General features: G+C 33.5%; 3 protein-coding genes and 1 long non-coding RNA gene across 4 annotated transcripts; 2 read left to right on the top strand and 2 right to left on the bottom strand.

Moving 5' to 3' along the window:
* Nucleotides 1-2,479: 2,479 nt before the first annotated feature.
* On the top strand, nucleotides 2,480-5,487 carry LOC105765153 (methylsterol monooxygenase 1-1). Its single transcript, XM_012584106.2, has 5 exons — nucleotides 2,480-2,976; nucleotides 3,131-3,453; nucleotides 4,343-4,490; nucleotides 4,587-4,619; nucleotides 5,073-5,487. The coding sequence occupies exons 1-5, from the start codon at nucleotides 2,647-2,649 to the stop codon at nucleotides 5,151-5,153; spliced, it is 915 nt and encodes a 304-aa protein (XP_012439560.1). The 5' UTR covers nucleotides 2,480-2,646; the 3' UTR covers nucleotides 5,154-5,487.
* A 550-nt stretch (nucleotides 5,488-6,037) lies between these two features.
* On the bottom strand, nucleotides 6,038-14,309 carry LOC105765151 (SNARE-interacting protein KEULE). Its single transcript, XM_012584104.2, has 21 exons — nucleotides 14,053-14,309; nucleotides 12,546-12,604; nucleotides 12,340-12,421; nucleotides 12,116-12,194; nucleotides 11,596-11,646; nucleotides 11,392-11,488; nucleotides 11,219-11,251; nucleotides 10,572-10,697; nucleotides 10,311-10,499; nucleotides 10,137-10,220; nucleotides 9,951-10,049; nucleotides 9,572-9,648; nucleotides 9,077-9,173; nucleotides 8,370-8,495; nucleotides 8,195-8,290; nucleotides 7,599-7,718; nucleotides 7,409-7,486; nucleotides 6,885-7,075; nucleotides 6,642-6,732; nucleotides 6,449-6,538; nucleotides 6,038-6,360 (listed from the first exon to the last, which is right to left on the bottom strand). The coding sequence occupies exons 1-21, from the start codon at nucleotides 14,123-14,125 to the stop codon at nucleotides 6,307-6,309; spliced, it is 1,992 nt and encodes a 663-aa protein (XP_012439558.1). The 5' UTR covers nucleotides 14,126-14,309; the 3' UTR covers nucleotides 6,038-6,306.
* A 2,087-nt stretch (nucleotides 14,310-16,396) lies between these two features.
* On the top strand, nucleotides 16,397-18,699 carry LOC128035343 (uncharacterized). The gene is made up of 2 exons (XR_008191738.1): nucleotides 16,397-17,361; nucleotides 17,446-18,699. It is a non-coding gene; the product is annotated as an uncharacterized LOC128035343 (long non-coding RNA).
* A 2,614-nt stretch (nucleotides 18,700-21,313) lies between these two features.
* On the bottom strand, nucleotides 21,314-23,108 carry LOC105765152 (hypothetical protein). The gene is made up of 2 exons (XM_012584105.2): nucleotides 22,884-23,108; nucleotides 21,314-22,778 (listed from the first exon to the last, which is right to left on the bottom strand). Exons 1-2 carry the CDS (start codon nucleotides 22,971-22,973, stop codon nucleotides 21,423-21,425), a joined length of 1,446 nt encoding a protein of 481 aa, XP_012439559.1. The 5' UTR covers nucleotides 22,974-23,108; the 3' UTR covers nucleotides 21,314-21,422.
* Nucleotides 23,109-24,138: the final 1,030 nt, after the last annotated feature.

Genomic DNA, 24,138 nt, shown 5'->3' with positions numbered 1-24,138 from the left:
TCTTATGAATTAAAAACATAATTTCAAGTCTATCAAGATCCATTCACAATTAGTACAATGAATTAGTACTTATCGACGAGTAAAAGAATATATCTTAGATCTAAGTTAATCTAATGATTAATGTCAAGATTAGAGAATAAATTGTTTGAGTTTTGGTTTGTAGTTTTATGGTGTACAAATCTATTTCATGAAAAAAAACTAAATTGTAAAAGTGAAAGAAAAAGAGAACTTTTGATTGGTACAGACAGTGCATATAAAAAGTCATGTAACATTGATTTTAACAATACAATGACTTAAATAAAAAATTTTAAAAAGTTAATGATCAAATTATAAAATTTTAATTAAATGATCAAAACAAAAATTTATTCATAATTTAATGACTAATGATATAGTTTAGCTTGTTTTCTAATTTTCTCTCACCAAAATTTACTTTAAGCCCATAACCCATCAGATATAGCTGGCTGCCCGAGCCATCTACCATTATCTCTAAACCCATGCCAGGTGTCGGCATGTAAGATCCTATGGGATCTTTGTTTATATAGGTATAGGTATAGATAGATAGGCTTCTGTGATTAAATTAAAAGTTCCAAAGGAAAAAGAATCACGTGTACCTGGTCCAAGGCAGAGCGCATTAAGGGGCAGCATCCAACTGGCGGGTCACGTGGCCGAAGAAGAGTACAAGATTCAGTTCTAAACTAGAACTAGTTGAAAATTGTGGATCATACCGCCGTCAGCTTACCTACATACATACGCATCTAGTTTCTTGAGAAATTCTTGGCCACAAATTTTATTATTATTCTAAATTTCACGAATTATTCAGATGAATATTTCTTTTTTTGAAAAAAAAATATCGCATTCTGTCAACACACAACATATTTTAAATAATCAATGAAATAAAATTTTAATATTACGAGTTAAGTGGTATTGATTGATCGAGATGTAACTCATATTACAATAATAAAAAGACATTTTATTTAAAATAACTATCCACTGAAATAAAGGAACATGAACCACTTATTTTATTTTTATGTCTTACTTTTTTAACTTTTCTTAATATAACGTATGTTTGCTTTTTAATTTTTATTTTGTAAAATCTTTAATTGTATTGGATATTTGTTTTAAGTGTTTTACTACATTGATGTTATCAATCAATAATATAAATTAAATTATTTATTTATCAGAATAAATAAAAATATTTATAATAAAAGTTTAATCCAGAGCACCATGGGTGATAAATAATTAATTTTATGATTATAACAAAAGGTGAATTTTTAATAAATGTATTTATTAAGTAAATTTTTACCCAAATCACGTGTGCTATATGTCTAATTAGTATAATTTAACCTGCTACACTTAAGTATCTATAATTACTAAAATTTTATTATTTCTTTTGTCAAAAGGGCTGAAATATAATAAATATATATGAGTTAATATATGATTCATTGAGAATTTTGTATATTATTAGTGAATTATTATAATTTCACATCATTTAAAATAAAATAGAGTTAATTTAACTAAAATAAATTAATAACATCTTATCTATTAGTTGATTCGCAGTAGATAAAATTATACCATATATGAATATGTGGAGTATTCACCAAATTAGAGGGCTATATGCATAAACAATACTAAAAAATGTACAACAAGAATAGATAAAAACTTCTAAAACTGAAAACTTATTAAATAATAGAAAAACAAACAAAAAAAAACATATAAAACTTAAGACCAAAACAAGTTTAAATCGGCTCATGAAATCATTTATCTCAAAACAAATTAAGAAGCTGACGAAAAGTCACCCACTTTCCAAGAAAAACTACTAGTGGCCGATGGAGTTTTAGCAAACGACAAACGCTATCATCTACTTATCATAACTTGTGAAGACAACAAAAATACCCACATAATAGATCTGCAAATTGAAAAAAGAAAAGACACGTGAAATAAATGAGAAAAAGAAAGAAAAGAAGAGAGGGTTGGTGGGAGGGAGAAGAAGGCAAGCAATAATTAGCCCGGAAGCTGACACCACTGCTGCTGGGCAAAACAAAAAATAAGCAAACACTTGAAGAAAAAATAATTTTTTAAAGGTTTTTCTAATAATATCACCTTTTTATGATGTGTTTTACCATTGAAAATTTTGTATATTTAATATTTTATTTAATATATATTTTAAAAAATTATTGGAATGAGATAAGTAGATAGATAAGTATTCATTAGTAAATAATATTAAATTGATTTTATTTTATTAAAAATCAAATTAATATATTTATCTTTGATCCAAAATTATTCAAAATCAATATTTACTTTTATCAAACACATCCTAAATTAATTTTAAAAAATAATAAATTATTAAAAATAAATTTAACTAATATTAACAAAATTACTAAAGATATAGGCAAAATTCAAGAAAAAAAACATAGCAACTTTAACTAAAAAAAAAACTAAAACAGCAGTATATATTTTGGTTCCTTCCTAGTGGAAACAAACGAACGACCAAGAAAATAATAATAATTACCGCTTTATTATGAACCGCAGTTTCATATAATTTACCATTTAAGTCATGCAAGGTACAGTCGATTCCAGCATCTTCTAACTGCAATAAACCCACCACCACCACCAGTCGCTGCCGCCACCGCCGCTACGCATAAAAAAATGTTGCCGTTTAATACAATCGAGGAGGCTGTTACATTCCTCGGACGCAACCTGACGATGGCAGAGACATTGTGGTTCAATTACTCGGCTAAAAAATCGGATTACTATCTTTACTGCCACAACATTCTGTTTTTGTTTCTGATATTCTCTTTGGTGCCTTTGCCGCTGGTTTTTGTGGAGATGATGAAATCTCTGGAATTCCATAAGTACAAGATTCAGCCCAAAGTTAGCTTGTCGTTCTCTGAGATGTTCAAGTGTTATAAAGATGTAATGCGGATGTTCGTTCTTGTCGTGGGTCCTTTACAGTTAGTGTCTTATCCTTCAGTCAAGGTAAAATGGTCCCTCCAATTTTTGGGATTTTCTTTTCAGCTCCAATTTTTGTGAAAGCTGAAGATTTTGGCAATATGATTTGTTAATAGTTGAAAATTTGTTTTTTCTCTTGAGATTTGCATTTTAGTTGAGATTGTATGTGTGTCCTTGGCAGATGATTGGGATTCAAACAGGGTTGCCATTGCCATCAGTGTGGGAGATTTTGTCACAGTTGACGGTATATTTCATGATAGAAGATTATACCAATTATTGGATTCACAGATTCCTACATTGTAAATGGGGCTATGAGAACATTCACCGGGTTCACCATGAATACGCTGCTCCAATTGGGTTTGCTGCACCATATGCTCATTGGCTGGAAATTTTGATCCTTGGAATTCCATCTTTTCTTGGGCCTGCAATTGCTCCGGGACATATGATCACATTTTGGCTGTGGATAGCTTTACGGCAAATCGAAGCAATAGAGACACACAGTGGGTATGCTTTCTCTGCTAAACCTCTTTGATTTTACTTTTCCAATTTAGTCATTGCTCTTTTGATTTTACTTTTGCTTGATGCATGCTAGGATCATGTCTTCTCTTGTCAACTTTACTTTTTACCTACAATCTTTTTTGTACATTGAAATAGTTAGCAGGGTTTACTACTGATAACCAGTTAAGATGTGGAATGCAGTTTTAGCTAAAATTATGAAAAAGATGCCATAATGTCCTTATATTTGTTCAAAATGAAAGCTATAATTCAAAATTTATTTCCGGCGACCCCAATGACCGCTCTGCTCTGGTGAAGTATAGTCATTTTGCTCACTTTTTTGAGTTAACTGGGTTGCCAAGATATCCATGGTTACTATTGATATAGTCATATAGCGGCTCTTTTAAGAGTTTCTGCAAGGAAGCTATTTTAGTTAATAACTAAAGCACAAACTACTGGTATTGATATCCTACTATGCTCATATAGTTGAAAATTACTTGCATGTAACTCTACCATTGATGTCTGAATCTGACTAATTACTAAATCTGATATAAATTGGTTTTGGGTCTATTATGGAGGCAGAATCTGTAGTCAGAGAACTTGCAAATATTTTCCTTTTCATCTTTTCCTGTGTATAAGTTGACTCTTGCTGTCATAAAGGGCAGGTTTTGAAGGAACAACATCTTGAAAAATATGCTACTGTAGTTTTATGTATGTTTTCTTTTATGGTTATTGAGTGTACAAAATTCGCCCTTTGTTAATATATTATCTCATAAAGCTTCCTTAAGAATAATTGCTGCAAGTGGTTTTGAGTGATGAAAGAAGCATAGAGATGAAAGAAGTAACATATGACTTTCATGCTTGGAAGCCTAGCTTAGTTATAAACTGTGTTATGCAGATATGATTTCCCCTGGGCACCCACAAGGTTTATCCCATTTTATGGTGGTGCTGATTACCATGATTACCATCATTATGTTGGAGAACAAAGCCAGAGCAACTTTGCTTCAGTTTTTACTTATTGTGATTATATCTATGGCACCGACAAGGTAATCAAGCAATGCATGGTTACTTTTTTTCTCTTTGATTTAGTGCTATCAGCTGATAGTTTAATTTGGTAACAAATTTCTTTCTTGTGTGATTAGGGCTATCGATACCATAAGAAGGTCCTAAGGAAGGTAAGTTGCTCACTTCTTTTGTTTGTGTCCTTTGCTACTTGCCAAAAGCCATCATTTCAACTTTGGTTTAGCAAATGGAAAATTACGATTATCTACAAAATATACTGTAATAGGATGTGAATGGGTTGATTGGTTTAAACCGAGCTATTTCTAACTTGCTTCTAAGGATACTAATATATCTTTGGTGGACGATATGGATAAAAGTTAAAAATAGTTTACTCTTAAGCATTTGATGGTTACTCATAGAGCTTGACTGAAAGACAAGCATCATCGAGTTCAATCATCAAAAATTATTTTTCATGCTTACTATATACTTCACCTAGAGTCCATTTTGAACGCATGGCCTTGGGTTCTGTTCCTTAGTTATTGTAATGTAATCACACATCATGATTTCCAGAATGAGAGCTTTGTTTCATTTCTTCTTCTAAGTATTTCATTGTTGGCATGATTCAGTTGAAAGAGCAATCTAAACCTAATGGTGCTCAGAATGGGGCTTCATACTATGTTCCTACCCAAGATCTTAAATCAGAATAGACGCTCATCAACAGAGCAACTTGCTGGAGCAGCTTCTTCAGCATACCTCTCGCACGTGACGACTCATGGAAATCTGATTTCAACTTGACATCATTGTTAGTGTACATTTCTTAAGTGATTCAGATGAAGAGTAACACGGCCATTTTGAAATGTGATTTGGGGTGTAGCTTGACGAATATATATCAGTTCTCATTGTCTAGGTTTTAAAATCTGTCCTGTGTTTACAACCTTTTGTCTAAGCTAAGAAACTATAAATCAGAATCATGGTGTGTATTTTGGGTTGTGCCCCAAAATTATTTAAAGGGTTAAGTATAGTATCTCCATTTGTTGATCACTGGTCATCTTCTCAACTTTGCCATATTCTTTCTCCATATTTGATGTCAAGTTGAAAAGAAAATTTTTGGTATGCACACCCCACGGGCCTCTTTTTGCATTTGACGGCCAAGTGCACCTACAATTTCAATGTATGCAAAACTCATCCGCTAAGCTTTAAATTTCATCCCTACTAGCTCTTAATTTTGACCCACATTTTCCACAATCTTCATCTCTTCCATTCAGTTTCAGCCTTTTAGATCTAATTTTAGTTGCTGCAACCAGAATGGGTTATGGGCAGATTCTTAAATGATCCATTTGTCCATTTGCCCTTGTCTACATATTCTTAGAGATGAAGATGAATTTAAATTAGAACTGAACACCATCTTTAAGAAATGTCTATTGAACTGGAAATGGAAAAATTAGGGTGTAGGGATCCTATTATTCGTAGGGATATACCATCTTGGACGGACTGATAAATCCAGATAATTTGGGGCTTTGGTAAACAAAATGGGATAAGGCTTCAATTATGTTTTTATGTTTCCAAAATTCAGTAGAGTTATTTCTATCAATTACAACAACAGTAATATTTTATACAGGCGAATTTCTTGGTTACTTCTTACTGTGCATCAATTACAATAGACAACCCAGAATGAAGCTCCGACGCTAATGACAACGAATGCCAGACAGGCAAGTCCCAATGAACAATCAAGAAGTGGCAGGCATTTCTCATTATAGTGTTAAAAAATGGGTAAGAATGAAATGGCATGACACAATCTATGATTACAAATCAAATCAGGATGGAGTAAAGAAGCACATTCCTAGTTTCCTACTCCAGCTTTTATATTTGTAGATCATCCAAAGACAGTTCGTGTGCTGTCAGCAGCTTCATTTTCTGAATATCATGACAAATAAAAAGTTAGTGGGCCAAGAATATCTGCCAAGTAGAAATGAGAATAATTTTGGCGTTCGAAATTCAATACCGTGATAAACTGTGGAGGATCATCAAGACTGGTTGAGCCTAAAATAACTTCCCTATTCAACTTTCCCGTAAGCTTGTGGCAGACTCTTAGCTGTACATGGACATTTAGGAGATAAAATAGTATCAGAAATGCTCAATCATTTTAACAATATAATCACATTGTCTTGGGGAAGGATATCTTAATTTTTTCTTACCTCAGATCTTGTAGCTCCACCAACTATAAACACAAAAATGCGTTTGCCGAACTTCTTGAAATCACTCGATGCATGTCTTAGTACCGAATCACTGAGATAAGGTAGGAAAAAAAATTAAAACAAAGATCACATAGAAATAGGAAAGCAATAGCATTAAGGAAATGGTAGCCGGTCCTGACTGGCAGATACAGCAATGGGGAAAAAAGTGATAATGAGTATAAAGGTAATTGACATGGTCAGGACCTCGAATACCCATCATCGGAGCCACGAGGCCGAGCCCATGTTGGTGTCCTCCTTGATCTCATGGAATGAGCAACTGGAGCTTCATGTACAGATGCAGTGTGAGATGTGCCATGGGAAGTTGGACTAGGATCATTCATGCAAGGATAATCATCCTTTGATAGTTCTCCTTTGCCAAGCTTTTCAACAAGCTCCTGAAAATGGACAAACAAATCCATGTGTTACCGGCTGTTCTGCCATGAACTCCTAAAGTGTCAGATGGAAAATTGCAAGATCATCTTTTTACTTTCTTTTTGGATAAGTTGTTGAAAGATCTAGCCTGTAGGAATCGATTATATAACAAGACAATTGCAAAAAATACTCTCGTTGAAAGATTTAGAAACACATGAAATATAGTACACCGCCTTAGACAAATTTATTGGGTTAAGTTGAGAAGCACTCATTAATTAAATAGCATTCTGCAATCTGGACATAGTATAAAACTAAATACATTGGAAAAGCATGCCACAGAAGTGGTTCTGTCTCACCTCTATTATAGGGTAAAAGCGAGATAATTGCCATGTTTCTTGCCCACCACTGCGGTCTTTCCTAGTTGCATGCTTCTTCTGGCAATTCACAAGCAAAGGACCATGAAAGAAGAAAAGAACCCATATTTACTAGTAAATAGCAACACCAGATCAACCACCATAAGCAGGAATTGAACAACCAAAAGGTTACCTTATGCATATCAAATTTCAAAGAGAAAGCACTTCCTGAACTTTTTTTGGCCTCTGATGGAGGTGCAAGCAATGCCATGTTATTCACAGCAGTCATATCCTCAAGTGGTAGTCTTGCTAACTGACAAAAAGTTAAAGCATTTGGTTGATAACTATAATTAGCTATCTGTTAACAATTGACCTCGTCCATACTATGGTAGGAAGGAAAGAATGGAGGGAAGGGGAAAAGGTGAGGAAAGAGAAAAAAGGAGAGGAAGAAACGTTATTTTTCCTTCATTGTGTTTGATAAGAATAATGGAAAATAGAGGTCCAAATTTGGAAAGAGTATCTTTCACATTTGGAATGTCTGAAATTACAAGAAAAAGAAAGGGTCTAAATCTACTCATTTACTTCCTGTCACCTATTTGACTATTTCCTTCCTAATTTAAAGGAAATGATGGAAAGAAAAGAGTAGTTTTTCCTTTCATCCTCCTCTCCTTCTTTCATTCCTACCAAACACTGTATGAAAAGGATATTCTTGTAATCCTGTAGTAGGAAAGGACGAGGGAAGGGTGGGGATGAAACAGAAAGAACAAAAATAGTGAAAATAAAAGCAACCTTCATTAAATTAAGACCCTTTTCACCCTCAAACTTCTCAGGGTAAATGGCAGCTAGAATCATCAATAAGCGCAACTTATTTTCGCGAGATGCTACCTGCAAAAAGTGATATTTCTATTTTTTAGTAACATTAACAAAGTAGAATACATCCATTTACACTTGTAAAAGTTCTTACCTCATTAGTAGAGAGAAATTTAATTACATCTTTCATTCCTGCATCACCAAAAGCAAGATCTTGCTCCAGTTGCCCAAGTTCTCGAAGCCCTTGCTCCCTGATTATTCGGTTTATTTTTCCAGCAATCTGCAAATATAAAACCAAACCAGCATGAAACCATGGATCCTACAATATGTCTTTGATAATAAGGTACATTCTCTTTCAGTTATAAGATATCCTAATTTATACATCTGAAATTGGTCAGGCAACAAAAAAAGCTTGAAAGCATTAACAATCATCCTTTTTAGGCAAACATTGGTTGTTCTTGAAATGAAAAGAAGGTACAACTAATAAGTTAAGTGTGCATTCATTTCCGAAATGAGATGGTATCAGTCTGGCAACACATGTAGAGTCTGAGCAGATAAAAAGTGAAGACTCCCATGACTCATCCAAATATGTGAATTATTAGTTTCACGTAGAAGGCTTTAATAAAATTTGGATATTGACTAACGAAATATAGGATAAAAGAAAAAGAGATGCTACAGAGCTAATTACGAATCAAAAAGTAATATCTAGCAATTCAAATGAAAGAGTGACAAAGAATATGTTAAAAGAACTCAAAAAAGGTAGGTATGAAATGGCTGGTAAGAAAGATAGCTTCTCATTGCTAACCAATTCAGAAATCAGGGGCAAATAGTTCCATGATTTCAAATGGACAAGAAACTAACCTCTACATGAAGGGAGAGCTTGTCGATTTGTTCACTGTATTGGGGCAATGCTTGAACCATTTTTTGTAGTTCCCTTGTTGAAATTTCACCGCCGTCTCTATAATATAAATACATTTGAATTTCAAGGTGAAACAAGAGTCATGTCATAGCTAAAATTTTCAAATAGGATCAGTAAGTAGAAAATGTTATAGCTTCATCAGATACAGAATATTTAACTCAATTTGTCAGAAGTTGCATTTCAGTATTAGAAATTTGTTGTGAAATCTTTGCAAATGACTATGACCAGGTAGATAAATCATTGAGCTGAAAACTATCAGCTTCAATAATCAAATACTGAATATAGGAGCATAAAATAAAGACTCAAATTCAATTGAAAGAATTTTCTATCAAATGGATCACGACATGATGAAACAATCAGAAAGTGCAAGGTGAAACAACATCCCTAGAACTTCATTCTTTAGAATAAAACAAAGTAAAACCAACATTTACACAAACCTTGAACCATGTTGAAGCTGTGCAGCTTTATTCTTTGATATGAAAGTGGTCATCTTCTCATGCAACCTTTCACTAGCCTAACAATAAACCAAGGGTCAATCAGCATTTAACATGAAACGCTATGTCGATCAGACTCAGGGGTTTTGGACAAGGATATGGTCCATACACAGATGTGTTCAGTTTTATTCAAGTTTTTCCTTATAAATGGGAGGCAAGATCTTATATGCACCTCTAATTTGAGATGTATTTTATTACTTTTTGTTTTTTGTTTTTGAAAAGCCAATTTGACTTCTCTGAAAAATATCCAATATTGGTACTTGAGTGAAATGAAAGGTTAAATGTAGGTCATGTGTAGAAGGTACAAAAGCACCATACATACATCTGCTATATGTGCATGGCGAAGCTCAAGCCATATTGGATCATGCTCCTCCAAAAGAACCTCCTTTTTCTCAGGAGGGCCTCCTATTTTGCTTGGAACCTGAACAGTACACTTGCTTAGTAAACAGAAACCAAAAGAAAATTCCCGGTGAATTTAAGAACACACATTGAATCTGATGGAGCATACCTCATGCACATATTTATTCCCCTCCATATTCAATAAATCATGGCACATGGCATCATAAGTCCACTCATGTATGACAGGAGCAATCTAGATATGAAATAAACCATTTGTTATAAGAAAACTGGACAAATATACAATGCAGATGTCATTACTTGCAACCAATATTAATATGAAAACCTGATCTATAGATCTATCAAGGATGAGCAACTCGCATGTTTCTTTCTGAGGGAAGTTAGGAATTGATTTATATTTCACAAGACAATTCCAGATTCCAGCTGCAAGCTTGGTGGGAATTAGATCACGAAAAGTAGTCATGGTCATTGGATCAAGAGACTTGGCAGCCCGGTAACGAACAAAAGGAAACTCCTGAAAAATAAACACGTCTCAGAAAATGTTCCATGCATTTGAGAATCAAGATTCAAAAACCGTTGCATATACCCTTAATGAAGCAAAAACTGTAGCAATGCGGGTAGCCATCACATTCAAACATGCATCACCCTTGCGAGTATTTTCCTCATCACCAAAAAGGTTCTCTAGAGCCTTCACATTATCAGTGATGAAACCCTGTAGTGAAGAAAAACAAAGTTAAGTTGATAACAATGTGACAAGCCATTACCAATCTAACATCATTAGGAGAAACAACTAGCTAGACAAAGTTTGATCATATAAGCTTCACTAGAGAGTTATAAATATACCGTATAAATTTGCCATGAAAGACATTGCTTAAAAATCGAGGTTAAAGTTTTAGAAAACAATCTCCTTCCCTAAGATATGACATGTCAGCGGTTATATAAAAGCATATAAATATAATACTTATTCCTCAACTGAAGTTTTTCAAGCTTAAACCACAAAGGCTTTCATATTGTTTGTTTTTAACCAAAATTTGCATCTCAAAATGTGACCTTGAAATTTTTATGCAAGCTCAAAGCAAACCGAAATTCATTGATTCTCAAAATGATATGAAGGCACCACGAAATTCCTCATATAAGCTAAAAAAATAACACTATTTCAATTGAATTTGTGCAACTTTAATTCTGACAATCTGTCTGTTGTATGGTATTCAACTTAGAGACCAAAAAAAATACCTGGCTATCTATTGCAAAGTACTCCAAGTTCATCTGCATATGCCAGCCAAAAAACAATGAGCACCTACTGACAGCTCAGCAATCAATGGAAGGGCCGGGGGAAGACAAAACAATGTGACTAGTTTGCAATCGATGCTTCAAGCAATGGCCAATCTGAAAAACAAAAACCTAACCTCACTCAATGCACCAATGCGAGGCAAGACACTTGAATCCTTCTTGATGTGTGCAACCAATTCTCTTGGAACAGGTGAACTGAAGTAAACAAATGCCCTTTTCCACATGCCAATGAAAAAGTTTATCAGAAACTTAATATACTCAGAATTCAGGATACATAACCATGAATATAAGGACATTTATTTAGTAAGTCTTGCACATACTTCTTATATAAGGGTGTCCTTCCAGACATGTCTGATAAGAACATAATAACACTGCAAAAGTAAACAAGGGCAGAAATAAGGGTGAGAAAACACGCACATGGACTAAGGAATAATAGGATTATGTTACACTATGGAATATAAGTCTCACATAAATGGCTCTCCTAAAACTGATTAACAGAACTTCATCTTGCAAAAGGCATACATCCATGCAAGCATCTTTAAATAGGGGGAGACTTTTAATTAGAAAATATAGCAAGGTTAGCTTCTGATATTGGAACTTTATTAAGAATTCATCTAAGATATAGGTAGTCAAGACTATGAATGTAGACATAACACAGGAAAGATGCTCAATATGGTGTTTGCAACTGTTGGAAAATGGACTACTTGTTATGCTCTTGTAAATATAAAATTAAATAAGTGTAGGAAGAAAATGGATTAAAATGTGATCTGCACATAAAACCCAGTCCAAAATGGAAAATACACTAGTTAAAGACTTAATAGTAAAAGGAAGATACATTACTTCTCTTTGGTTGGTTGAATGAAGTATATAGCCTCCATCGATGGCAATGGCTGCCTACGCCTGTATATGTCTTCTACCACTGCACAACAAGACTAGAATCATTAAAGTAGCTGGAGAAAATGATCCTTCAGGCTTCAAGATTTAAGATTCAGCTTAATTCTACACCCTGAGAGACCAATTGTTATGCAACAGTTACAAAAAGATAAAAAAGAAACATGGCTTACGTGAAACTCCTTCTGCTGTGATGTCAGCCATTTTGCAAGAGTAAGACATTATCTTAACTGTAACTTTATCCATGATCAACACCTACTTAGAAGGGATTGAAAAACAAGAGATATAAAAATGGCATTTCTAGCAACTAATAAAACAATAGCAATAAATAGAGCCAGCCAATAAATGGCCAAAAAGAATAACAAGATGGTTAGCATACCTTCCAAGTAGACTTTGAATCCTTCACTTTTGCAGAACGAAGCATTTCATGTAATAATCCTTTATATGCATCAATTATATATAAAACATTAAATCAGGCGCAAATTAGTCAGGAACAAGATCATGCTTAAAGAATGCATGAAAAAACAATAAAAAATAAAACAAAGTCCAAATAATATAATAACCTTGAAAGAAAAGGAACAGCAAACACTAGATGAAGCCCAGGCAGAAAACTTTCGCTAGTCAATAAAAGACTTGCCTAGGGGCAGTGGCATTTCTAACTGTTGGACACCTCACTTTTAACAACCATATGCCTCAACTATACTGGTCAAACATCCCTAATCTTCTACAATGTGCAAAAATCACAACTACTTTTATGTTATTTCTGGAATATGAATTTGAAAATATGGATTTGCATTTCATTTACTATATAATTGTATGATTGAAATGCATACCTTATGAATAAATTAGTTGGTTTCCAATCTAATGTATATTTGGAAAGTATAAAAAGCATGAATTTGTCAAATTCATAAATTACTCAGGGTATCTCAAATTCACTACTAAATAGGCGTACAACAAATCCATAAATTTGAGAAATAATCTTGAATATTACATTTGTATGTGCATTAACCCTCAATTTACAGTACTTTTGAAATTCAAGTTCCCAAAGGCTACCTTTAACTTATTCTTGTCTTCATATTATGCATAATTTTGTAGCAGAAAGTTAGTGGGATACTCTTTATACAGTATAAGCAACCATAGCTCATACAAAAAGTCTCTCTTCTAGTCACCAGAAAGATGTTGATCAATGATTAAAATGGTTCTCAGCAACAAAAAATAGGAAAATGCTGCCGATTAAGTCTTTCGCTCGGTTGGAAATCGGAATTGTTACCATTGCAACAACCAGATCACCAAGGAGGACGTGGGTTCGAGTGCACTTAAGCACATATTTTCCTATGACATAAGGGTTGGGGGTATGGTAGAAGCAGGTATTGTATTAAAAAGAAAAAAAGAAAGAAAATGCTAATAGTGCCAGCATGTAGCACAGTCACGTCGCTAAATTTAGGTTTTAGTTAGCATTGTTCGATGTCCAGGTCATTCGACATTTTTTATCCATGTTTTATACAAAAAATCAAGAAAAATACAGTTACGCATTTGAGTTACGAAAAAAAATCACGATATCTTACCCCCTCCCCCCCTTTTTCTTTTTCCAAATTTTCCTTCTAATTTTCAATTAACTTTTTTTTATGAAAATAAGAGGACTTCCTAAAAAGCTTATTCTCAGTCAAATCTGAAAAACATTAGCTACGGAATTAGTCCTTGGGAATCAACTTAACTGACAAATTAATCCCGAAGAATATGCAGTTGAAATTTTATGACTAAGTCAAACTAGTACGAACAATTGTCAAACGAGATAGATTAAGCATAAGGATTACAGAATATTGATATTAGAACTTTAAATTGGATTGCAAAAGAAACTTTAAGCAAAGAGATGAAGAAAGACTAACTTTCACGGCTGATTTGCCTGAAATTCTTGTAGTCACCAGAGGCGGAGGAAGAATCGGAATCCGAATACGACATCGTTTCTGAAATCTCCGATGAACCGATCCGTTAAAATGGAGAACCGGGGTGAAGGAGATCGTAGAGTAATCAGAGGAGAAAAGGTGAAGGGAACCAAACAAAAGAGGGGAATGGGAATGGAGCTATTTTTCCCTTTTGCCAAATCGAAGTTAATTGTGATTATTTTTATTAAACAAGTTAAAAGCGGAAAAGGGCAAGTTGATGTTATGGGATTTTATTTTTCTTTATTTAAAAAACGGCAAAAATATATTTATTTGGCGATCCCGTTTGGGACTAGGAAAGGTAATGGACCGGGGGTCGACGTGAATATGAAATTACTTTTATGACATCGATCGCTTGCCTTTGTTGATCGTAATTGTAATTCCCTGTTGGGAAGTTTCCTCGTTTCCTTGAGTTTTACGATATCCTCCGTTTGGGAAAAGGTCCGTTTCGTTTGTCCTTTTTTACACTAACAAAATAATTTGTCAATTATTTTTTAAATGTATTCAAATTTTAATTTGATTCACGTAATTATTATTGTAATATTTAATTAAATAAGAGTCAATATTTTTTAAAGTGAAAAGTTCATGATTATAATGATGATATTGTTAGGAGCTCAATTATTGTGAATAATCAATCAGTCTTGGTTATTAAGAGGCAACTTTAATGTATTTATTTTTCCTGATAAAAGTTTTGATTTTAGTGGTGCTCAATTGGTCTCCTCTTACATGAAAGGTTTCCAAGTTATGTATTGCCAAATTGGGAGTGCTGGAATCCTTATTTTAGTCACAAGTTTACGTGGTTTAATCATCAGAAAGATAATTTTCTTGCGAATAAAGTGCTATTAAATCCTTATTAGGTTCATCATGTGTCTCATTCTATGGTGGAATTCTTGTCTACAAGAGTTTTTTTTTTATTGTATAGCAAATGTTTGGTTTAGCAAACTAGTCCACTTCCCTCCTAGCCTTTTAAATTTTTAATTTTTGGGTAAAAACAAGGAGTTTATGTCTACTGTGTAAAGTCTTGAAATGAACCAATTTTGGGTAATCCTATGTATCGACTGCTTCTTAAACACATGGTTGTAAAAGGTGCTGAGGAGTTTTAATTACTCTCATTATGTTGGTATTTTTTTCTAGGGTGATAATGAAAAGGAAGGAAATAGAGGATCTTTAATTAGTCTATTTATCATCAAATGTAAGTTCTGGAATGTTGAGCAAGTAGATTAAGGGCTGGTCTTTAAGATTTGGAAGAGGCGGAGAGAGGCTTTCTATAAGCAAAGAGCTAGTATTTAATGGTTATGCAAAAGAGATCAAAACACGAAATTTTTTCACTTTATGGTTGTTGTTAAACAAAAGAAGCAATCAAGTAGAGTTTTGGTGGATGATGATGACAATCATCTTGAATGTTATGAACAAATTCCAAATGAGATTGTTAAGTTCTATGAAGGGCTTATAAATGTAGCTGATAACAGTGTTAAAGGGGTTTCAATTCAAATGCTGCAAGAGTTACTTTAGTTTGGGGAATGATAAATTTCCAGGTCCAGATGAGTTTACTTTGCTTTTTCTCAGAGTTGTTAGTGTTAAATTTGTGTGATCCAAATTCTAAGGGATTGTTTGCAAGTGAAGTTAAATAAAATATATCTTCTTTCTAGAAGATTTAATATTTATGAGTATAATATATTTAGCATTTATTAGCATAACATATTTGATTTTGATTAGAATTAGATTTTTTTAACCTATAAAGAGATGTAGTCGAATCTACTCTTGTAATTATTTGAATTCGATATAGTAAATTTTTTTTCCTCTGCCCATGGCTTTTTTCTCGAAAGGATTTCCACGTAAAAATTTGTATGTTCTTTATTTTTATTTATCTTTTCTTTGCGATATATTATCATTACCGACATTCTATTTTTACAGTTTGAAATGTGGTTGGGGCTGATCTAGTTGATGTTGTTTCGTATTTTTCTTTATAATGTTGAAACTTTTTCCTGCTTTTAACTCGACGACAATTGTCCTTGTTATATGTGGCTTGAATTTCCAAGCCAAAGTCAACAATTATATCTCCAATTTAGAGCACTGAAACCATGTCAGAAGTTCGCTCGCATTCATAAGCTTTTAAACCCCTAAAAATCAAGATTTTCATGCACCAAATTGGTGCACCAAAGGCTGCAAAGAAATTTGACGTTCCGATTGTCAAGCCATATTAAATGGCTATTAACTTGAATACCATGCAAATTAGTATAAATTGGCCTTAGTTTTAAGTCATCAGACAAGTCGATTTTGAGAGTGAATTAACTAGTGAATAGCTAATTTGAGAGCAATTGTATAATAGCTGTGGGGTATTTTTTTGAGTGTGAGTTGTAAACTTTTAAAGTTGTGTTTTGAGTATCAAAACACTTAAAATCTTTATCTTCTTCTTTTAGTGAAATTTATTGTCGTCTTTGCCCATAGAAGTAGTCTTTAAAATTGAACCACGTAAATTCTTGTATCCTTTTATTTATTCCTTTTCACACATTATTTCTTGTGGTGTGTACTATTTAATTCTTATAAATTTATTTGTGGTTGTATTAACAGACTTGACCTTATCCATCCTCTACAGTCCTGGTTCCTAAGACTGCTAGTCCTAATCATGTGAAACATTATAGATCCATTTCATGTTGTTCGAAGATGTATAAATGTTTCACTAAAATCATGGTGATGAGACTTACAAAGTATCTTCTTACTATGATTTCTCCAAGCCAAAGTGCCATTGTAAAAAAAGGGAGCATTTCAGATAACATTCTTATGGCGTAGTAGTTAGTTAAAGGGTACAATAGATGTTCATTATCTTCTAGATGTGCGTTGAAAATTTATCTACAAAAGGTGTTTGATTCTCTCAGCTAGGAGTTGATGATTATTGCGGTGTTGAAAGCTATGGATGTTCCTACTTTGTTTATTCAGTGGATTAAAGTTTTCCTTACTACTCCTAGGTATTCTATTTCCATTAATGGTGGGATGAATAGTTTCTCTAAAGGCAAAAGAGGCATCGGGCAGGGAGATCTTTTATCTCCCTATATGTTTGTGTTGTCCATGAATGTTATTTCTAAGTTTCTTGATGTTGTTGATGCTAATGGAGTTTTTCAGTTTCATCTTAAATGCCACGAGATTAAACTGACTCATCTGTGTTTTGTTGACAATCTTCTCGTTTTTTTTCTAGAGGAACTCTTGAATCCGTTGTTGATATTTGGAGTGTTTTAAGTCCATTTTACTTGATTTCAGGTCTTCTACTTAATTCTGCCAAGAGTGAAATCTTTGCTTTTGGTATTGCCACTGGTATTATTGATGAGATCATATTTGTTACAGGTTTTACAGAGAGTAAGCTTCCTGGTCATTGCTTAGGTCTTCCCTTCGTTACTAGGGATGTGGCAGTGTAAGATTGTGCAGCCTTGATTGAAAGAGTTAAGAACAGAATCTCGAATTGGTGTGTTGGTTTTCATAGCTATGCTAGACGAATGCAAATTATTCAGTATGTTATTTTTAATATTCAAAAATTTTGGAGTAACCACTTCATTTTGCCTAAATCAGATTTGAGGAAGATTAATCAGCTTGGGAAGAGTTTTTTTTTTTTTTTGTGTGTGTGTGTGTCTGTGTGTGACAGGATGTGGCTGCTAAGGGGGCTCAAATTAGTTGGAGTCATATTTTCTTCTTAAAAGCATAAGATGGTTTGGGTATGAAAGACTTGGAGAGTTGGAATAAAGCATGTAGATTGAAGTTAATTCCTCAGGTGCTTACTGGTGAGGGTTCAATCTAGATTGCTTGGTTGAGGAGTTATGCGAAGGATGTTTATTTTTGGTAGATGGTTCCTAGACCCAATATGAGTTGGGTTTGGAGGAAAATCCTGAAACTTCAAAGTGAACTGCTCCAATTCAGAATTTATTAATTTCAGTTTCTAAAATACGTGTTCAAAAGGATAGGGTGGTCTGGCACAAATTGGTCTGATTTCCTTTGCATATATATACCAAAGCACTGGATAGTTTGCCAACGAAAGACAGGTTACTTAAAAAGAGGAATTGATGTTGAAGATGCAAGCTGTGTGAGAGGGAAACAGAAAGTAGAAGTCATTTGTTTCTTGAATGCACTTTTTTCTAATATGATCTACAAAGAGGTACTTCTTCTTACACTTATCATGAAGCGTGCTTGGTGTGCCTATGTGTACTTGATACACGATGAGAGTAACAAAAGACAATTTAAAAGGTTGCAATCTTGTGCTGACTGAATCTTAATTTGATTGGCATCGATAGTATTGTCAGTACAAGAGGACGTGAATTCGAATACGCTAAAGCACATTATCCTCTAATTTAAATGTTAGAAGAAGTTATGAATAGTTATAGGCATTGCATCTAAAAAAGCAAATATAATCAAACCTTATAATGAAATTGTTAAAAGAAATTGCAGTCTAGTGAAGCTGACGTGTTTTGATTGGTTAACTTTATATTTAGATTTGTAACAATTATCTACTCCTTGGGTGATAATACAATTATTTATCTAACTTTTAAACCTTATTAATTGTATCTACGCATTCATTTTATTTTATTTTTACTTTTGAAGTTTTCTATGTTATTAATTAATTTTATGTATATTTTAATGCATTCATAAATTTGGTACCGTGTTCATATTATTTGTTTTAATTATTTTCAATTGTATATATTATGTCCCAATTCATCCATATTTAGCATAACAATGTCGTGTTTGTGTTTTTTTAATATATATAATTTTCATATATTAAAACTTAATTGTATGTATATTTTAGCACATTATGCATGTGCGTCATGTTTATATTACTTTCATTTTTCACTGGTAATCCCACAGAACATGAAAGCGCCCCATTCATTTTCATATTAGCTAATGGAGTGCTTGTGTTATAGAAGCTTTATCGTATAAGCCTCTCAAGGTCAAGGAGGCCCCAACAATGCATTTTTAATGTTATTATTTCTTCAGCTAAAAGTACTAAAAAAGTCTCTCGAAAATAATTCAAAAATCAATTAGGCTTTTAGTTAAAAAAAATGCAATCAATTGGACCATTAATCCAAAAATAACAATTAATTGAGCCTTTCGAATTGCCACTTCCATTAAGGCCCTGATGAACTGCTAAGTGCCGATATGACGGCTGATGTGGAAAATCGATGACTTGAAGGGCTTAATTGGTTTTTTTTATGAGGGCTTAATTTATTTATTTTAATTATTTTAGAAGGGCTTAACTGATTTTTAGGGATTATATAAAAGAATTCAAAAATAATAAAAATTTATAAAAAGAGCAATAATTTAATAATTTTTTATAACTTGTATTTTATTATAATTTTATAAAAAAATTATAATATTTTAGTAATTTCTAATAAATTTTAATTTTTTTAATAAAAATTACTACTCTTTTTTTTTTTCCTACACATTATGCCCTACATCATACCATAAACCATCCTTATCAACGTGCAATGGTCATCTCTCCTCAACTAAAATCATTACTTATCACTCATCTAAAACCACCAAACTCTCAATCTATTATTGCTCAAGTCCTTTACTCAACACCCCATCTAAGTCTAGTTACCATCATACTTCAAGCTATCCCATTAAAATCTAATTGAAACCTTCAAAATAAAAAAAATATATATATACAATTTTCTTATATATTTTTAAAATTTTACAACTTTTATACTTTCAAAAAGTTCTTATAACTTTTATTAATTTTTATAGATTTTTTATCATTTTAATTATTTTTATATAATTTTCTATCATTTCTAATTTTTATCATTATTTCATAACATATTAATAATGTTTTATAAAATTTAATAGTTTTTATATTTTTTAAAACTTTATGATAGTTAATAATTTTGAAAGATTTTCTATAATTTTCAAAAAAATTATAATATTTTTATAGCTTTTAACTAAAAATTTTATATTTTCGTTTTCATTTTAGTTATTTTATATAATTTTCTATAATTTCTAAAATATTTTAATATTTTAAAAATATATAATTTATTGAGAAACTTCATATAATCCTTAAAAATCAATTAAGCTCTCCTAAAATAATTAAAAATCAATTAAGCCCTCCTAAAATAAAGAAAATTAATTAAGCTCTTCACATCAACATTTTCCCATGTTAGCCGCCACGTTAGCACTTTACAGTCCATCAAGGACTTTAACAGAAATAACAATTCAAAGGATCCAATTGATTATAATTTTTAATTAGGGGCCCAATTAATTTTCGAATTATTTTTGAAAGGCTTTTTTAGTACTTTAGCTTATATCCTTTTATGTAGAATTGGTACTAAATTACCACAATGTTAATGGTCTAAAGGTAAATGATTTATGAGGGTTCCAACTCCAATTCTGGTCTTATGCCTAATGTTACAATCTGCAGATTAAAACTCGTGACAAATGCACAGATTAAAACTCGTGACAAATGCACACAGAACGTATTATAGAGGTCAAGTGATTAAATACAGTTCATTTGATCGCCTTGTACTGATCTGATTTATAGAACAAGTGAAAAAACTCATCTACTTGAAGCTTTAGTGGCCTAATAGAACACTCTAATAAAACTAGAGTTACCATGATAAATATTGTGGATGGACTTTGATATCGATTGTCAATATAATTTAAATTGTATCCTTAAATCTAGAGGAGCTCAATTATAAATAGAATTGTTTCCCTTTTTTTTTTTGGTTACGTAAGAGAAACAAAATCAAAGGACAAGAGAAGAGAAGAGGTAAATGGATTATGTAACTTAAGCTCAATGTTCACCCTATTAAGATATAATTCTAAATTGCTTTTGACCATGGAGTATGGACAAACAACAGACCCCAAATCACAGCCAGATAGAAAATAAACAAAGGATGTTTCAAATAGGGAATAATCTACTCTTTCACCTCTTGCTCTCTGCATCACTAGAGACAATGCCCTTCAAACATTGTGTTGAGTGGTCCTCAACTCTTTGTCCTAACCTTACCTCCACCTTAAATAGTTAATAATTTTGGGATTGGAAGTTTTCTTAAAACAATATATCTTGAAATATCCAGACACAGTTCTGGGTGGAAATTTGGCAGTACCCATATCCCGATTTCCATGGAGAGAAGGGAATTTGGAATTGGACAATAAACTGACCATTAACTGATACTATTAAATAAACAAACAAACAGTGGAAGATCCAAAAGCCTCATCCAATCCACATGTGCCATTGGTTTTCAACTTTGCTCTTTCTTTTTCATATCATGAGATAATTTATGCTATCACATTAACATAATTAGCACCAAAATATTACAAAGTGCAAAAGTAAATTCACAACACTAAGGGGATGGGGTTAAGCCCTTATTGATTAAACTAGTATCCAGGTTGTTGTGGTACCTGCAAATAACCTTGCATTTGATTACGTTGCCATAGACATAGAACCCTGGTGTGATCATGATCCGAACCATGCTCGGAACCAGTTTCATGGCTCTTTCACCACCCATGTCCTCCATGTATAGTGAATCAAACCTTACCCCTTTATCCACCCTGAAGATTGGTAAGCCAGGGTGCACCGAGTTGGCCAAAAGGTGCACCAACCACACACTCTTTGACGCAACAAAAAAGGCTTGCAACAATGGCTCCGGCCAAGCTCTGGTCCATCCCAACATAGCCACGATCTCACTCATTTTCCTGTCACAAAACTTGCTGAACTCCTCGCTGAAATATCTCGTCCCTTTATTCAGGACCTCCTCCCATGTTAAACCTTGTAAGTTATTGAAAGACCCGTAATTGGCTTCACAACGATCGATGGGGTTCAATATGTGGTTCACAGCATTCTTCCGAAACCCAACGGATTCGAAATCTTCGAAGAAAGCATTGCTCAACAAAGCTTCGAGATAAAGAAGAAGGCTTTTGGGGTTCTTCGAGTGGGAAACCTTTATATCATAAGGTTGTAATAGCAGAGATATCCTCTCACAAACTTTGCTACCCATGTGCCTTAATTGCATGCTGAGTGATCTACTTAAAAGTCTGATGGAAGACCTAGCTTCAGAGACAGAGATCAAGAATTGTTGAATCACTTTTTCATTAGCTCTAATGACCCTATCTTGATGAGGATGATGAGCTTTACCCATTCTATAAGGAGAGTTGCTGTTACATTCTCCCAGACCTGACTTCAAATTATGACAGTCAACTTCAAGCTTGTCAAGCTTCTTCTCAAGCTCAGCCATGGAGTGCTTCAACCTCGAAGCTTCCAGCAGTGCTTCATCTCTCTTTCTTGTAGCTTGAATAAGTTTGTGTGTGAGTTCAGCGACAGCAATTCTCCACTGCTCTTCTCTGGATGTAAACACATCAGTTGATTTGGGACTCTTTCTTGTTAAAGAATGGAAAATGGACTTGAATATCCCATTAGGACTTGCCATGGAAAAGGAATGCTTGTTAACTCCATTGTTGTTGTCTAAAGGAACCACGGAGATCTTCTCCCTGGAGTGAGGCCTGCACTTGTTGCAAGAAACAGAGCCATCTTCGCCATCACCACCATTTCCAGCAGACTCGTGACGTTTCCTGGCGTAGGATTTTGCAGTGGTTTTAGCATGGAGGGGCGTTGCGAAGTGCTTTGGGGTCACCGCTTTGTCCCTGCTTACGTTTGGGGTAGTACCACCATCTTCTTGTCCCTCCCTTTCACATTCTTGAATCTGTTCCACAAACCAAAAAGAAAATCAAACTATTTCATCAGCCAAAACGAGGAGCCTTTAAGAAAATACCCAAATAATGATAAGAAAATGAAAAAAGGAACTTACTGGAGTGAAAAAAGGGGACTGATGAGGTGGAGGAGGAGATTTAGAGGAAGAAGCAGAACAAGAAGATGAAGGAGAAGAAGAAGGAGCCATGTTTTCTCTTTTGGGTTTGTCATCTCATGTTTCAGTCTCTTTTATTTGGTTGTTACTGATTATAATATCCATGAAAGCTACAATCCAAATAAGTACAGATAAAATCCGAAAAGATGACCTTAGTTTATAACCTAAAACTACATTTAACCATTTATCAATTACCTTAAAAGCTTGATTGCCAGGAACGATAGAATTCTTGTAATAAAAGCAAGTCATGAGGGGTGGTCCCATGCAGCCAACTACAACGGATCCAAACACCCTATACCTATAGCCAAACTCCAAGATCAATATCATATTTATTCCCTTCTATTATTTTCTCCTGTTGTCTCATTTTGATTTTTAATTAATTAAAATATTTAAAATTGACCTTAAGAATATAAACTATGACCATTTTTGTTGAGAGAAAATAGAGTATTATTGTAGAGTAAATATTTGGTAGTGGTGCTTTAGCTTTAGCTTTAGCATTGATGTAGCGGTACTTGTGTCAGTGTCAGAGCCAACGAATTAATTAGTTGATCCTCACCTTATCTGTATCTCAAGCCATCTCAGTTTACATTAACTTATTTATTTTTTAATTAACTTTCAATAAAAATTAATTAAAGATAAATTTTATATTTAAAGTCATGTCACTTTGGGTTGAATGGACAGTTTTTGTACTAACTACATCAACTCATTTTAAATTTTATTACGTTTGCTACAGAAACTAAAGGAAGAAACATCCTAAAATCACCATGTACTATATAACTTGTATAATGGGAAAGAAACAGTGAAAAACACACACTAGGGAGTAGTTAAGGCATTCACAATGGGACCAATAGGAACATAATCTTTCTCAAATTTATCAAAGAGGAAGTAAAAAGAAAACAGTAGCCTCCTATATGAAGTCATCAACAATCTCGATAACATTTATTACAGTCTTTGTGAAGATGTTGTCACATTTAAGACCCTCTTAAATTCCCCCATCTACTTCCTAAAATCTTCAACTACCTTCATTAATTGACTGGTATCCATATGTGGACCTGGTCTGCAATTCACAGTACCAACTAGGTCGCCGCCCGGGCCCCGTGGTGGAGCTCATCAGTCTTGCATGTGAGCTCATGGGAAGAAATAAATAGATGAGACAATGGGATTATAGAGAGACTGATAGGGAGTGGTGAGGTGATGT

This window comes from Gossypium raimondii, chromosome 12 (genome assembly GCF_025698545.1).
Source record: "Gossypium raimondii isolate GPD5lz chromosome 12, ASM2569854v1, whole genome shotgun sequence".
In the NCBI taxonomy this organism is placed as follows: domain Eukaryota; kingdom Viridiplantae; phylum Streptophyta; class Magnoliopsida; order Malvales; family Malvaceae; genus Gossypium; species Gossypium raimondii.
The sequence above is the reverse complement of the archived record's forward strand: the minus strand, read 5'-3'. Positions and strand labels throughout refer to the sequence as shown.

Excerpts from the sequence above, each read along its gene's own strand:
- LOC105765151 (XM_012584104.2), bottom strand. The coding sequence starts at position 14,125 with ATGTCGTATTCGGATTCCGATTCTTCCTCCGCCTCTGGTGACTACAAG. Across the intron at positions 11,489-11,595 it reads AGGACACCCTTATATAAGAA|GGCATTTGTTTACTTCAGTT; the intron begins GTATGTGCAAGA and ends CATGTGGAAAAG. Across the intron at positions 10,698-11,218 it reads ACTTTGCAATAGATAGCCAG|GGTTTCATCACTGATAATGT; the intron begins GTATTTTTTTTG and ends TCTTCACTACAG.
- LOC105765153 (XM_012584106.2), top strand. The coding sequence starts at position 2,647 with ATGTTGCCGTTTAATACAATCGAGGAGGCTGTTACATTCCTCGGACGC. Across the intron at positions 2,977-3,130 it reads TGTCTTATCCTTCAGTCAAG|ATGATTGGGATTCAAACAGG; the intron begins GTAAAATGGTCC and ends TGTCCTTGGCAG. Across the intron at positions 4,620-5,072 it reads ATAAGAAGGTCCTAAGGAAG|TTGAAAGAGCAATCTAAACC; the intron begins GTAAGTTGCTCA and ends GGCATGATTCAG.
- LOC105765152 (XM_012584105.2), bottom strand. The coding sequence starts at position 22,973 with ATGGCTCCTTCTTCTTCTCCTTCATCTTCTTGTTCTGCTTCTTCCTCT. Across the intron at positions 22,779-22,883 it reads AGTCCCCTTTTTTCACTCCA|ATTCAAGAATGTGAAAGGGA; the intron begins GTAAGTTCCTTT and ends TTTGTGGAACAG.